The sequence below is a fragment of the Neltuma alba genome, unplaced genomic scaffold (assembly GCF_004799145.2).
Source record: "Neltuma alba isolate B1F8T4 unplaced genomic scaffold, ASM479914v2 tig00012824_pilon, whole genome shotgun sequence".
Lineage (NCBI taxonomy): Eukaryota > Viridiplantae > Streptophyta > Magnoliopsida > Fabales > Fabaceae > Neltuma > Neltuma alba.
The window spans coordinates 51237-66012 of record NW_021637216.1 but is presented as its reverse complement, the minus strand read 5'-3'; the positions used below and the strand labels follow the sequence as shown (position 1 = coordinate 66012).

The following is a 14776-nucleotide window of genomic DNA, read 5'->3' as shown; positions in this document are numbered from 1 at the left end:
GTGATAAACCCGACCTAAAAATACCCATTTTTGTTTAGGCCTCTTTTTATTAGGCCAAGCTGAATATTTTTTCTGCAGATTTGGATGAGCATAACATGTATCTGGGCCTCATGAACACCCATACTAAGAAGTGATTGTTTAGCATCATAACTACATGCTATCATACACTCAAACACAACACATGTACACTTTTTGGAATATTTGGGTTAAAATCAAATTATGGTTCAAAAGTAATTTTATGATATATGAAGTGAGTATATGAGAGAAATTTTATCTCAATTTATATAAAAACACTTTCTCAAAATATTTGTTGCTGATTTCAAACACTCCCTGACTTACATGAAATTAAGAAATTCGATCCGCCAACCTCCTCAATCAGAGGACTATGTATGGCAATACCAACTGAGCTAAGGTTGGGCCAAGTTTAATGTTAATCAAATAGAAGTTAAAAGAAGTTTTGCGAAAACATAAAAAATCAAAGTAACTTGCCCTCTCTTATGAATTGATCCAGAGGCAGATTGATTAGAAAAATTCTGATAAATCATTTATTTACCCGGTGTGGAAATATATGATTAATTTACAAATTTACTAAATCAAAAATTGCTGATGTTTCAAAGGGGCCTTTTTTTTTTTACCAATTTCTTTAAATGAGTTTGAGTGAATGTAAATAATGCAACTTATAATAAACTGTACATTTTTTGAACTAATAATATAAGTACGGTTTTTTACTTTACATGTTCCTTTTTTATTTTTTGGCTGTCAAGTATGGTTGGTTATGCAAAGTTTGATAAATGAGCCATACATACACGATTCAATACTGATCACACACACCAATAAGAATTGGTTTAGTTAGTAATGAATCGACTCATAATTTATAAAGTTATGAGTTCGAATCCCAAAAAAAACTGATTACAGGCCAAATAAAAAAAATCGACAGTGACTAAAATTAAATTACAATAAGTAATATTTCACAGGGCACATTGGCATTAAGCGGGTCCGATAAATTTACTGACATTATAAATAATAACCAGCTTCCTTTTCCTCCTTGCGCTGAAAGATTAGGGCTTAGCAGCACTAGGAAGAAGAAAACAATGGCGCCGAAAACTGCCAGGGTCACCAGAAATCCTGAATTGATAAGGGGGGTTGGAAAGTTTTCGAGGTCGAAAATGTACCACAAGAGAGGTCTGTGGGCCATCAAGGCTAAGCACGGCGGCGTTTTTCCTCGTCACGATCCCAAACCCAAGCCCGAAGCTCCTGCGGAGAAGCCTCCTAAATTTTACCCTGCCGACGATGTGAAGAAGCCCCTTGTCAATAAGCACAAACCGAAACCTACTAAACTTAGGTGCCTATTGCTCTTCAACTCTTAATTTTTCTTTCGAAGTGCATTGCTGTTTTTTGTATGGAGGCTAAACTGGTATTGTTTGTGGGTTTCGTTTTGTTGTTTGATCTGATTTGGTAAAGTCGATTTGTTATCTATGCTGGAGCGCTTTTAATTTATGAGTTTTCTTTTTTGATTCGATGGTGTAGAGCGTAGTTGGGCAATCTCAATTTGAATTTAATTTTGGATCTGAAGTCAGTTGTGGCTAGGGACGGTCCTTCTTTATAGCAGACTGTAAATTGCGCGTTTTTTTAATAAACATTTCCGGTGAAATGATTTTATATTTGCCGTTTCTGTCTTTAGGGCCAGCATTACTCCCGGGACAGTATTGATACTTCTTGCTGGGAGATTCATGGGAAAGAGAGTAGTGTTTCTGAAGCAACTTCCTTCTGGACTGCTTCTTGTTACCGGTAAGTAATGTTTTCCTTCAGTTTAATGATTTTGTTGGTGGATGATACTTCACATGTTCTTATCACAATTTGGTTCTATTTTTGTCTATTATGTCTTCTCGTTTTAATTGTGATATATTATTTCCTTAAGCTGTACATGTGTCAATCTCAGACTCAACGCTGCCTTCTTGGCACGTTTTTGAATATATATAGTGTGCAGCAGTTCTATTTCCTTTTTTTTTCCCGGTGCAAAGTAGCAGTTCTATTTGTAATTACTTCTAGCTAATTGTTCGTTTTTCTATTTTATGTTTGCCCTGCCCTCAAAGTCAACTAATTTGTTTTCTCGTGTCTCTTCCTTGACATGTCAGGTCCATTCAAGATAAATGGAGTTCCTTTGAGGCGTGTAAGCCAGTCTTATGTAATTGGGACGTCCACCAAGGTAGATATCTCTGGTGTTGATGTGGAAAAGTTTGATGACAAATACTTCACCAAGCAAGCCGAGAAGAAGAAGAAAAAAGGAGAGGGAGAGTTCTTTGAGGCAGAGAAGGAGGTCTGTTGACAATCTTGCTCTCTCTGTACAATTTTACTCTCTGTGATTTCAATTGTCTGTGTTCTTATATCTATTTCTCTTTACCATTGTAGGAGAAAAATGTGATCCCACAGGAGAAAAAAGATGACCAGAAAGTAGTGGATGCAGCATTGATAAAAGCCATAGAGAGCGTTCCAGACTTGAAGGCTTATTTGGGTGCAAGGTTTTCTCTGAAGGCAGGCATGAAGCCTCATGAGCTTGTCTTCTAATCGGAGTCTTAGACTTAATTTTTGTTGTTCTGTTTTTGTTGAGCTAGGTCCGATTTGCTTTACTCTTCGGCCATTCTTCGATGTGGGACGACTGAAAAATTTGATTCTTTTTATAGTAGTCGAAGGATTTGTTTTCTTCAATTCTATACGTCTGATTAGTATGGATATCATAACAATTTTGGGTTTTCTGAGACGTCTAAAAGAGAGCTTATTTTGATCCATTTTTGGTCATCGTTCTAAATGAGCTGTTTTCCATTTTTGTTTTTTGGCAATTTAAGACAAGACCCTGTTCTAAACGAAGTTCGCTAGCCGTCGCATAAAAGAAGCGATGTGATTATTTTTCATCAAAAAGATGAGTGCGTGTTTGGTTTGCTATTTTTTCTCCCATTTGGATTATAATCACAAATCACTGTATAGCAATGAGATGGGAAATGATAAATCAGTTTAGGTGGAGTGAAAATTCTCTCTGATATATTTATGGTAATTAGAGAAGTAAATAAGCATTCTTTGCATTGATACAATGAGTTAAAATATTATTCCAGTTGGATTTGCAAAATGCAAATTTTTCTTCTGAAAATTGTTTTTTTTTTTTTTCATAATCTCCTTAATTTTTACCAAAATTCTTTATAATCTTTTTCTTTTAATTATTTGCAACAAAATTTATTGAAATAAAATCAAAATTATTTATTATTAATCCAAAATATCTTATATACCTAAATATATATTTTATGCAAATAAATTAGGCAATTTAATTATCAAAGCATCCAAGCATCATACTTTAAACAAAAATAATAATTGAAATACTCTAAACATCAATTTATATTTCAGCTCAAAAAATCAATTTATAGTATTTTACATTAAAATATGTTTATTTAAATTTACATATGTTTATAAAATATGTATACACAGTAAAACAATTTTGGAAAAAAAGGGAATTTCAATTGAAACCCAAAGAAAAATAAAAATTAACTATTGTTAGTATGATTTATGTAGATGAATAATTTCATTTTATCATGTGTATAGGTATATAAAATATTTTGGATTAACAATAAATAATTTTAATTTGATTTCAATAAATTTTTGTTGCAAATAATTATGAGAGAAAGATTATAGAAGTGTAACTAAGGGTAAATAAAAAAAAAATTAGTAAGTGAAATTTTTTATAAGGAGTTATAAAAAAAAATATTCAATGGAAGTGTAAATAAAAATATGTAAGAATTTAGTTAATTAAGGGTAATCTAGTAGTATTATATTTTTGTTTTAATGTTTATTCAATGTAAATAATTATAGTTTTTAAGATCCTTCCTAATAAATATTAATTTTTTTAGGTCCTTCTCCCTAATGGTCCCTTCAATTAAACATAGTAAAGTCCCGAATCCGAAGGAAGGTGGTTTTGTGTTGTAACTGAACAATGGCTTCATTCTGAAAAACTTGAAAATTTTGTTCGCTTTGCTCTGCTCTGCTCTTGAAATCCCACTTTTGCTTTGGTTCGCATTGCTTCATCCTTAATTGCGAGTTTATTTGAGATGTTTGCTAAAGCCTTTCCTAGATTGCTTCTTTCTCGTTGGAACGGAATCAAAGTCGAAACAACACATCAAATTCACTTGTCAAGCTAAATCTTGTGTCCCTGCCTTTCTCTACAGTGTTTTTCCCCCCTTAAACATCAAAAGAAATTGGAATTAGAGTTTAGTTGGAAATACGGGTCGGGCCTGTTAGCCTACCGGTACAAGTCTGTGTTTTTTTTTTTACCCCTGGAATAATTACTGTAAATCAACTAAACAATAACAAAAGTAACAAAAAGCAAGCATTCAGTTTTCTCCATCAATCTCCACCTCCGAATTTAATGGTGGAGGTTGATCAAAAATACAAAAATAACCATGTTATGTGCAATTTTAGCTAAGTAATTTGCAATAACAATATTCTGTCTCAAAGTATAACTAATTATCACATCCCAATTCCTGTTGATCAAAAGTCTGGCATTCTTGATGGCATCTCTAAAAGGATGATTGATATTACATTCTCTAGCAATCAGGTTGATAGCCTCTATGGAATCAGTGAAAAGTGTGATATTAAGATATCTTCTTTTTCAACATAGATGAAGTCCATGAATAATTCTCAAAATCTCCGCAATCGTGAAAGTATAAGTCTGTTTTTAAAGGTTAAGCTTTAAATTTAAAAATAGGATTGCTTTTTTAAATATAAAAGGATTTCTAGGCCCAAACCTTGGAAGTGCCAAGGAAAAAAGCTTGGGCTACCTTTTGTTTTCAAATTTTTAAGTATCCAAAAATAACTAAATTCTGAGATTTACTAGCAAATGCCCAACAACTACCTACACTACGCCAATAAAAAGATTCTCATAAAAAAAAAAAAAAAGAACCATAGAGTGCAACAAATACACATAATGGGGTAAACTATGACTGAGATATCAGCTATTTGCTCATATTATCTTGGCAATAGTTCACTTTAATTACAGAACTCACTACTCTGTCTTGGTAATCATTTATAGTACAAAGGAAATAAAACAAAGTACATTTGAGTTAGATTAAAGTATCAGTTCTAGCAGGGAGCCTCTTGAAGAAATTGCTTGGCACAGAAGGCATCTTACTCCTAAACCTTGGATGGCGCAAGCAATGCAAACCAGTGACCAAAGCCACCGCTCTGAAAGGAGTAGCATACAGAACTAATGCTGCACCAAAGCTGAACACCACAAAGAGACTAGTCGCTCTTGGATCCCTCCAACTTAACAGAGATTGAAACCTCTCACCTTGTGTAGCTATGTCTCCAACCACTGTTTGAATCCTCCCGGCAACACTTCTAAGCCTATCATACCTCATTCTCACCACATCAAGTGACCTGGAAGTTGGAAAAGTGTCGAACTCTTCATCAAGTTCATCTGGATTTACAGATTCTGCCCAGGAGATCTTTGTGTCCATGTGAGGTGGGTGTCTTGGCCTGAACCTGTAGTTCCAGAGACCGATCAAGAACATGTAGAGAAAGAGAGTTGGGAGGATCAACTCTGGGTTCCATATCAGTATCAGAAAAAGGATGTGAACTAGGATTGTTGTGATGGGGTTCTTCCAGTGGCAAACATCAGTAAACCATCTTCCCATTGAGAGCATACCAGAAAAGAGAGACATTATGCGGAAGAAATTAGCTTTGCTTCTTCTCATACTCCACATGTGAGAATCAACATCCAGCATGTACTCTACCACCTCTTTTCTCAGAGATGGTTCAGCTCGGCCAAGTCTCATGGCAACTATGTTCATGGCTTGGTATCTTAAATTCTCTATTTGGTTCACTGTGAAAGGGTGTAAGTAATGCATTTTGGGAAGCAAGGGATGGCCATAGATGTGAATCATGTTGGCCAGTGAGAGGGTAGTGAACCTTACTGCTAGTTGAAGCTCTCCCATCTTCTTGACTCCATGTGGGTGCAGAACAAGAAGAGGGTACGCATGAGTGTAGATTCTACGAGCCTCCAGAGTTGAAAGCCGAATTCTGACTTTCCCAATTCGTGAATCTCGTCCGCCTTTTTCAATGGTGCCACCTAAATGGCAATTGTCAAAAACCCCAAGTGTGAGCACAGTGCAAGGATCATAGACCTCCCAAGTGTATTGTTCATTCCATTTGGGACTAAAAGTGTCAAGGATGGTTCTGGTTCTGACCCATTTCTGGCCATATTTTGCAACACAGTATGCATCTGTGCTTCCTCGACCATCCTTCATCTTCATCGGGAGAAGCCCTTGTGCCCCTAAAATTCCCACTTCAAGTATCCCAATGGGCTGCTTCCATAGCTGTCTTGATGTTGGTCTTTGATCACTAATGTACATAGTTGATTCATCAAGCACGTGGTATCCACCTTCAAGACAAACTCTTAAGTGAATCCTACTTGCAAACTTCAGCTCCATCCTCCTATCACCTTCTAGTGATCCAAAACCAAACTTCTCCAGATTGAACCAGCGAGAATGAACTGGTCTGTGGTCTAGCCGCTTCTCAAAGATGGTCAATGGCAAGTTCATCTTCCCAAGCACCTCATCTCTCGAAGGATGAACACGATCCTCCACAGTGATTATTAGTTGCTCCTCAAATGGTTCAGCTACCACAAAAATCAAATCTTCATTCCAAAGTGGATTGGTTGTTCTAGTTAGGCATATCTTTGTTTTTAGCACTTGGCTTCCCACCTGAGCTTTGACAAACACCTCTGGCAGGCGATTTCTGTCACTGGGTATCACGTCTTGAGCTTCGACGACATTGACCCTCAGATACCATAGTTTTGGTGACACATAAACCTTTGATCTAATATTGAAAACACCTTCTCCAGACACAAAAGCTGCATCAGAATGCCAAGCTTCTGGAAATGCTTCATCAGCTTGAGTTCCCATCCATACAGCAAGCATGATTTCACCCCTTACCTTGCCTTCGCCTCGCCGATCCTCGAGCCTATACCATTGAGGAGCTAGTGGACTGTCTGGTGGAACTCTAGTTGGGACTTCATTGAGGTCAAAAGCCACCCTTCCTAGATAATCATCTCTGCCAATCATGTCTTTATCTTTCACAAAGACCTCTAGAATAGATGATTGTATCCGGTCTTTAGAGAAAGCAAAGACTTGGTTCCATTCTGGGTTCATCTTTTTCTCGAAGTGCCTTGTTCTTCCTTTATAGTTCCCAAGCTTCACTTCCACATAAGGATCACAGCTTCCAGTGATAGCTCCTGTAGGAAGATCTTTGCCCTTCACGACTCGGACATAGAGATAGAACATCTGCTCAACGAGGTCATATGTGCTTGCGTGCCTCTCCCCACCTCCAACACCACTCATCCACCCTCTTCCTCCATTAGGCCACCGCTCTCCCAGTTGTGGGTTGGTGTCCTTCAGATTGTAATCTTCATCTTCACGGCCAGGAATATTGGCTTGAGGGTGAAGATTAGGATGACGATGAACTTGGTGCATTGTTGTTTGATTACGAGGTGGTCGTTTCATGATTGAAATCCGAGGTTGCATGATGACTTGATGATTGTGTAGTTGTTGGGATATCTCTAGGACAGGTTTCTTTTTCCTCTTCCTGCCTCTTCTGCTTTGCTAATAGCTGTTAATGTTCCGCTAGTAAGGTATGTATTCTCTGTGACTCGAATAGTGGGGCACTGGTAAAGGTTTGGTTGGATTGAAATGGAATGATAGGTTTTGATTTCAAATGGGGTTGAGATTCCTTAGGATTGGCCTGGTTTTACTTCTATAAATGAACTTGTTGATATTTCACCATGTCTAAGCATAAGATCGTGAGTACCTATAACCTCCACTACCAGCTTCATGTGATCAAGAACTTGCTGCTAAGGTGGCTACCTACAAGTAACCAGAAATTTGATTCCCAAGTAAGGAAGATCTACTTAAGAAGGCAAGAGATAAAAGAAACAACACATTATGATTCTCTCTGTGAGCTTCTTCAACACTAGAAGTGCCTGCTTAATATTAAGATTTTGGTTAAGCAAAGAATAATTTGATGCGAGCTGAACTTTTACCTCTTCAATGATCTCAAGGTGGAAAACGAAGTTATGAATGTGGGGAAACTTCAGATTGATCTTACGTAACGATTGGCCATTCTGTTTGCCTAAAAAGTTTGTGGTAATTATCTCATTAAACACAAGAAGACATTGCAAACTCGGTTGTATTTGTCAGAATCCGTGTCAGATTTTTATGGTTAGAAGTTTCTTTGTATAAACAAAATGTACCTTTAGATTTGAACAAAATGAGAAAGCAAAGCATAATGATTCTCAACTTTTGTTAACGTCATAACAGTAAAGTTAAAGGCCTAATGAACCATTTGGAGCAAAGAATAATAAAATGAGATTGATACGAAGAAAAGAAATGAAAATAACAATTGTGCCACTAGTTAAAAAGCAATAACTAAGATATATCAGATGATGATTATAAAAAATACATATTTCATTTTCTATGTAACCAAATCAGAATCTCTTTTTCTGAATAGATACGAGGATTTAATTGAATTAAAGCAAATGCTGAGGTATTGCATGTGCATTTATAGGATGATTTCTTTCTTCTTAGTGCAGCAAAGTTAAAGTGCAGAAAAAGTGAGCAGACAGAGCTTGAAAGGCAGAGTAGAAGCCGCAAGAAAGTTAAGGACACCTCAAGGGTTTGTGTGATCTTTGCCCTAAAATGCTTTCCTTATGTTTCAATGTCCTCCTTTTTAGCATTATATATCATAATTTTTTAACATAATCATGTGCTTTAGAGAAAAGAACTAAATATACATAAATTTTACTACACAACAAGGTTTTACAGATTCACGTGATTCTCAGTATTTTTTTTTCCTTGGCCAAGTTCTGGGTTTTGAGAAAATTGAAACTTCTTTTTTTCACTGTTTGTTTTTAATTATAGGTCTTTCTATATATAAAAGAAAAGAAAAAGTCTGTTACTTTTTGCATTTAGCTCTTCTACCGAATTTGTATGACAAGTGAGCGTTTGGAAATGGTGTTTAACCAAAGAGAATGGACATTTCACTCATTCTCACTGAATTGATTAGATTTTAGTCTGAACTGCATAATTTTATATTTGTTGTTCCTTTTGATTAAATTTGTCACTATTTTTGAAATTAAGAGCTTTTATTTTATGCCTTATTTTTCCAGAAAATATTATAGGTGAAAATGATTAGCGAACTGAATTAATATATATTGATGCTGTGTGGAAGAACATATAAGTGGGGAATGAATTTTCAGCCGCAAAAAGGAACATTTCTATAATTCACGACCTGGAAAATAATAAGAAGGACAAGAAAGATTATAACCCACATTACACTTTATTGTAAGAACTTAGAAGGATATGGCGTAGATTAATCCTAATATATAAAAATATTTATTTTAATAAGCTGGAACATTCTAACTCTTTCAAGCTCCAACTTCACTTCATGACTTCACCTGCACAAGCAACACATATTTGGCATTAATATACCATCAATTCATCATCCTCTATCTACGTGTCTTTTCAACATTTTCCTTCAATATAGTTAAATTTGATACTAAAAGAGGTATCCAAAGCTTCCACTTTTATTTCGTCTTTTGAAGATAAAATCTCAGTTTAACTTTTCAAAAATTTTTCCTCCCAATTAATTTCCAACGACAATCTTTCCCCACCATAATGCTGTTTATTTTGACCCTCCCTTCTACTCGCAGAGTTTTCCCAAGTAACACCTATTTTTGGGGCAAAAATGTCATCTTAGACCATTTTTATTGAAAGAAAAATTTAGAGGATTAAATCGAGAAACTTTAGAAAATTAAATGAAAGAAGAATAATGTTTCAATGACTAAATAATTTACTCTAATATCATATCTTCTTTGTTAACTTAGGTACAAAAATTCCTCAAAATCATAGTGAGAGTGAGAAATGCTAAGGCCTTAAAGTTGCTTTAGAAAAACATCTAGTTTCAGGCAATGGAAAAGGGCACATCTGACCGTGATGTCTGGAAAAACAGAGGTTAACTCTTAAATTAAAATGGGGAAGTGCTTCTAAAGTGAGTATAATGTAGTATGCATGACACTTGTTCCTCCTTCTTACTCTATCTCTGGAAACATTTCAAAAACTACACAATCTAGGTTATTCAGATTGAATAATGCCCTAACTTATAACATTGTAGAAATACATCTTCGTTATTATATTTTGTCACAAGAAAATAATTCCTTATAACAGTAGAATGATTTTTTGGTACTGGGAATATGTGTGTGTAATGAAATGTGTGTGTGTGTGTGTGTGTGTGTGAGAGAGAGAGAGAGAGAGAGAGAGAGATCACATGGTTCAAAGTTAGCAGCGCACTTCGCCGGGAGCTGCAAAGCTATGTCGCGGTCTATACCAGATATTGGAGGGCCATTGGCAAGTAAGCATAAACATGGCTGTCCCAGAGCTCTAATGGCATTGCAGCATGCTTCACCTGGTGGAATGGGACTAAAAGGAACAACTGCTGCCCTACAAGGTATGAGCTGCACCAGTGCAGAGAAGAAGGTTCTTGTGCAAGGAGTGCCTTGCCCTCCTGCAACCAAACCTGCCATTATGATCAAGAAAACCAGTAACAATGGCAGAACCTGAATCCCTGACCTGAACACCTTCATCTTTGATCTGCTTGTTACTACTCAAAACCACTGAACAAGGTTTTGCATTTATATGCAATATGGGACTCATGTCATTCAGCATGCCTGTCCTAACATAGTATCATGCTAATCATGCCTTTAGACTTTAACTGTGGTTTCAGTCTGGTCTTCACAAGTGAAACCATCAACAATAGAATTGGTTCTGGATAACAGACAGTTAGAAGATTCAACTTACATGAATCCTACCAAATGTGAAGTGGATTGTGATCCTTTATGAACTTAAAAGAGAATGACATAAGAGCGTGAAAGTCTATGAGGCTTAATTTTTATTTTCTCTCTATTTTTATAAATTCAAATTGTGCATTTAGTAGTTAAAAACAGAAAATTCATGTCCAAGTAAAGCTGCTTTACATGATACTTCTTTTTCCCCAACACAAAGAAATTATATTGTCTACTGTTTGCAATATGTACAGAAATACTTCTTTCGTTACAGATTTCTTTCTATTCCAAGATGACTCGACCTAGAAGAAAATAAAAAAATTAAGGGAAAAAATACACATACGTATTGTGACATCTGTAAGGAAATAAAGAACCCTGAACACGCATATGAGAAAATACGCATCCAATTCATTGAAATTAATTAGAGCTCAACTGAAAATTTCATTGTTCCTTTTTTCTTGAGACTGAAAAATAAAGCTACAATTTCTCACTTTCTGGACGCATAATTTATGTAACTTCTTATTACAATTTTTGGTCACAAAGGCCCTCACTTCTTTCCTTTGAGATTGATTACTGCAAGCTCTTGTTCAACATATTCTCCGGCACAGGTAGGAGGATATTGGCTTGCAAGTGGTGACTCTGCAAAATGTCCCAACGGCTTCAGAACTGCATCTGAAGCTATGTGTGAAAACAGCTACATATAAGAGGCAGAAGTCACAAGTTAATACAAAAACTTGCGAAAAGTCAAGTTCATTCAGCCTTACATGATAAAAGATGAATTTCTTTTTTCCCCCCTCACTCACCGTTGAAGATACTCTCCACTGGCTACGCTTTTGCTCTTGTGCTAGTTTAATCGCTTCGAGTGTTCTTTTTGTGGCAACAACCTCGTGCATGCCAGCTACACAGTGCCCTGCAGTTAACCACTCTATCTGCATTCAGAATAAATTTTATTGTAAAACACAAGATCATATGAATGATGTCAATAATAGATTACACTTATCTAGGAGAGCTGTCAAATTATCCCGGGCCATGAGAATGAAATCACAGCATATTTAGATATCAGCTTAAGATTCCAGGACTCTATTTTTAACAATTAACACTACCTGTTACCTAAATGAAACAGATAGCATAAGATGAAGAAAATAATGAGCTCCTATGCATCAGAAGTGATTCTTTTTAGATGAAATGTTGGAAAATTCAGGCGTTTCAATACCTGCTTCCCTGCCTGAATAAGAAGACACCCAACTGGAACCTTCACTTCAACTTTCTGTCCATTTCTTAACCAGATGTTTAAACCAGGAAATCTACTTCTACCATGGATTGTTAGGAAGTTCAGGTCGTAGTGATATCCAGCAAAAACAGTGCCCTCCTGGCCATATTTTTTAAGGTCACTCCCTGTTGGAGCCAACAGATGTGGGCCCTGGTAATAAGACAAGATGGATAGAAACCTCAAACCAAAGATAATTACCAAAGGAAAGATGGAAACAACAAAAACATGATTGAAGCTGTAACTTATTTTATGGAAATTAATACTACAAAGTGCCACAGATGACCAAGTAAATAATAGCAATACATGAGAAGGTCACACAGGCCATTCTCACTTGGTACATACTGAAATGAATATGCATGTTCATCCCCAGGTAAATCGCATTGCTAAATGACTGAGGTTATGCCCATTATGTAGCTATATTTTCAAAACAGGATTCTACCCAAAAGAGTCACCCCTTTCAGTTTATTTTAGAATGTTAAATTTGCATGATCAACAGTAAGCCCGATTTATCAAAATAAAGTATGACACTATGATCATGATTCCGTTACTTGATAACTCCTACACCACACAAACTGAGAACCTTTACTATCACATACAGAAAAGAATCAATTGCAAATGCACGAGTGACATTGATCAAAAGGCAATGAATATCAAGTTTGTAATCAACACATTGTAAAAGCTGTTGCATACCTAACAAAGAACACTTGTACCTGCACAACTTTTATTTTTGGCACTGTTTTTAGCTTCTTATTAACAATAGCATTTGTTAACGTTTACTGACAAAATAATTAACCACCTAACAGCTACTACTGGGAAAGGGATATAGATGGATGAGGTTCCAGTTTAATTGACAAAAGTGGACACCTGCTTCATGAGAGAAGTGAATGCATCCTTTGGTAGCCCAAAGCCAACAGCTGCCATTTCAGCAACCACCTAAATAAGATATGCACTGCCACTGAAATCATATACATAAAATAAAAACGAAGGAAAAAGGTGAAAAACCACACAAACACTCACTTCTATTGCTGAAATCATCTTGTATCCCCAGGAATCCATGTTTTCTTTCCATTCAGGAAAACTATCAGGTATAACTGGCTCTGAATTGAGTTCCTGAACAATTAAGATAATATTAGGAATGATTTATGCAAACTAGATAATATTGGATGGCCAAAGAGAGGAAAGAGATGAGAGACCTGAAAACGAGTGTTTGAAGGTCGAGGACCAATTCTCCAAAAATATCGCCACTTGAGATCAGGTCCAACAGGAGTATGAGGTTGGTGCTCTTTTGGCATTGTTTTTAGTTTCTCTTGCATTTCTTCATCAACCAAGCTTCTTGGAACTTCCACTCTTTCTGGTGTAACCCCAACCTATACGACCATTTTTTTATTAACAATTCTTACAAAGTCCTTTGGCCATGAATACCACCAAATTACACAAAACTTCTCTTTTCATAATCGATATTTCCAGTCTTGACTTTCTCCACGTATAATATATGAAATCGATTTATCATCTGTGTTTGAACTAGACTGACTGTAAGCCACTGATGATCTCTGTATACTTTATAGTGATTAAAATAAGTACTAACAACGCAAACTAACGAAGTAAAGTAGCCTACTAGTATTGGGTTTCGTTCGTCTAGAGAAAAGTATTGTTTTATTTGTCAGAATCAGCATAACTGAATGAACAAGTAACATGGAGGGATGCCCAAATGCAAAACGATCTCGGCTTAAAGGAGTTTTAACGATTCACTCAAAGACTTACACTTTTTAAAAATAAACCAAGCCCATATCATGCAAGACTACATTCTCACAAATCAAGCAAAAGCAATATGAAAAGCTTACAAGTCGATGCTGAATCCTGATCCTATCATTTAATTTAGAGCAAACAATACGGCAGAATTATCAAAATTGTGGACTTTAAAGGCGCAAAGAAGTCAACTTGAAGAAAATTGAATGTATTCAGCCACCCCATCAATGCTAAAACAGGAAACTTTGCAAGACCGAAACTTTCTGGGCAACCAAACATCCATACCATTAGGACCATCCTTACCTGGTAATGCAAATGAGGCCTCTCCTGGCGGCGCTTGAACTCCTGAGGGCTCTCGAAGTACTTCTCCATCATATCGATAAAGCGATCGTTGTCTTGGACGGAGCATCTGGGATCCTTGATGAGCAGAGCTCCGGTCTCCGTGAGACTCCGACTCACCTCAGAGCAAAGCGCAACTAGGTCGGAACTGAGGTCGCCGGAGACGGCCAAGTAGGGGGAGAGATCCACCACAGGCAACTCCATCTTCACGGAAGAGAAAGGCGGAAATATCTGCTCTTTTAAGGATTGTGATGATGGCGGGAGATTGGGGATTCGATCTTTTTTCAATAACTAAATGACATTCCGGATCCCCACCATGTTATCACAAACCAATGGGCTTTTGCGGAAAACCACCGGGGCCCCAATAATGACAACATGATTTCTGCCAAATTTAAGAGAAAATTATAGTTAAGGACCAAAATATGAAGTTATTTATATATATAATGTTAATTTCTTAAAATGTTATATCAGCCAATCCTTGAATAAAAAGTGAAAACAAATTGTAGAAATGCTCATAAAACAAACAATTCGTCTTATTTGGTAAATGC

The 14776-nt window shown here is 36.4% G+C and overlaps 4 protein-coding genes across 4 annotated transcripts; 1 reads left to right on the top strand and 3 right to left on the bottom strand.

Annotated features, from left to right (window-relative positions):
- The first annotated feature begins 1059 nt into the window (after positions 1 to 1059).
- On the top strand, positions 1060 to 2781 carry LOC114731376 (60S ribosomal protein L6). Its single transcript, XM_028918530.1, has 4 exons — positions 1060 to 1342; positions 1682 to 1788; positions 2136 to 2317; positions 2410 to 2781. The coding sequence occupies exons 1-4, from the start codon at positions 1092 to 1094 to the stop codon at positions 2563 to 2565; spliced, it is 696 nt and encodes a 231-aa protein (XP_028774363.1). The 5' UTR covers positions 1060 to 1091; the 3' UTR covers positions 2566 to 2781.
- A 2321-nt stretch (positions 2782 to 5102) lies between these two features.
- LOC114731380 (FT-interacting protein 1-like) lies at positions 5103 to 7698 on the bottom strand. The gene has a single exon (XM_028918534.1). It carries the CDS (start codon positions 7560 to 7562, stop codon positions 5103 to 5105), a length of 2460 nt encoding a protein of 819 aa, XP_028774367.1. The 5' UTR covers positions 7563 to 7698.
- A 1587-nt stretch (positions 7699 to 9285) lies between these two features.
- On the bottom strand, positions 9286 to 11147 carry LOC114731367 (uncharacterized). The gene is made up of 2 exons (XM_028918511.1): positions 10360 to 11147; positions 9286 to 9490 (listed from the first exon to the last, which is right to left on the bottom strand). The coding sequence occupies exons 1-2, from the start codon at positions 10673 to 10675 to the stop codon at positions 9474 to 9476; spliced, it is 333 nt and encodes a 110-aa protein (XP_028774344.1). The 5' UTR covers positions 10676 to 11147; the 3' UTR covers positions 9286 to 9473.
- Positions 11148 to 11261: 114 nt separating this feature from the next.
- Positions 11262 to 14432, bottom strand: LOC114731365 (uncharacterized). Its single transcript, XM_028918510.1, has 7 exons — positions 14193 to 14432; positions 13337 to 13510; positions 13161 to 13253; positions 13008 to 13076; positions 12087 to 12293; positions 11677 to 11802; positions 11262 to 11567 (listed from the first exon to the last, which is right to left on the bottom strand). The coding sequence occupies exons 1-7, from the start codon at positions 14430 to 14432 to the stop codon at positions 11421 to 11423; spliced, it is 1056 nt and encodes a 351-aa protein (XP_028774343.1). The 3' UTR covers positions 11262 to 11420.
- Positions 14433 to 14776: the final 344 nt, after the last annotated feature.

Excerpts from the sequence above, each read along its gene's own strand:
- LOC114731380 (XM_028918534.1), bottom strand. The coding sequence starts at position 7,562 with ATGCAACCTCGGATTTCAATCATGAAACGACCACCTCGTAATCAAACA.
- LOC114731376 (XM_028918530.1), top strand. The coding sequence starts at position 1,092 with ATGGCGCCGAAAACTGCCAGGGTCACCAGAAATCCTGAATTGATAAGG. Across the intron at positions 1,343-1,681 it reads CCGAAACCTACTAAACTTAG|GGCCAGCATTACTCCCGGGA; the intron begins GTGCCTATTGCT and ends TTCTGTCTTTAG. Across the intron at positions 2,318-2,409 it reads TCTTTGAGGCAGAGAAGGAG|GAGAAAAATGTGATCCCACA; the intron begins GTCTGTTGACAA and ends TTACCATTGTAG.
- LOC114731365 (XM_028918510.1), bottom strand. The coding sequence starts at position 14,432 with ATGGAGTTGCCTGTGGTGGATCTCTCCCCCTACTTGGCCGTCTCCGGC. Across the intron at positions 13,511-14,192 it reads GGCCTCATTTGCATTACCAG|GTTGGGGTTACACCAGAAAG; the intron begins GTAAGGATGGTC and ends ATGGTCGTATAG. Across the intron at positions 11,803-12,086 it reads TTATTCAGGCAGGGAAGCAG|ATAGAGTGGTTAACTGCAGG; the intron begins GTATTGAAACGC and ends TTCTGAATGCAG.
- LOC114731367 (XM_028918511.1), bottom strand. The coding sequence starts at position 10,675 with ATGAAGGTGTTCAGGTCAGGGATTCAGGTTCTGCCATTGTTACTGGTT.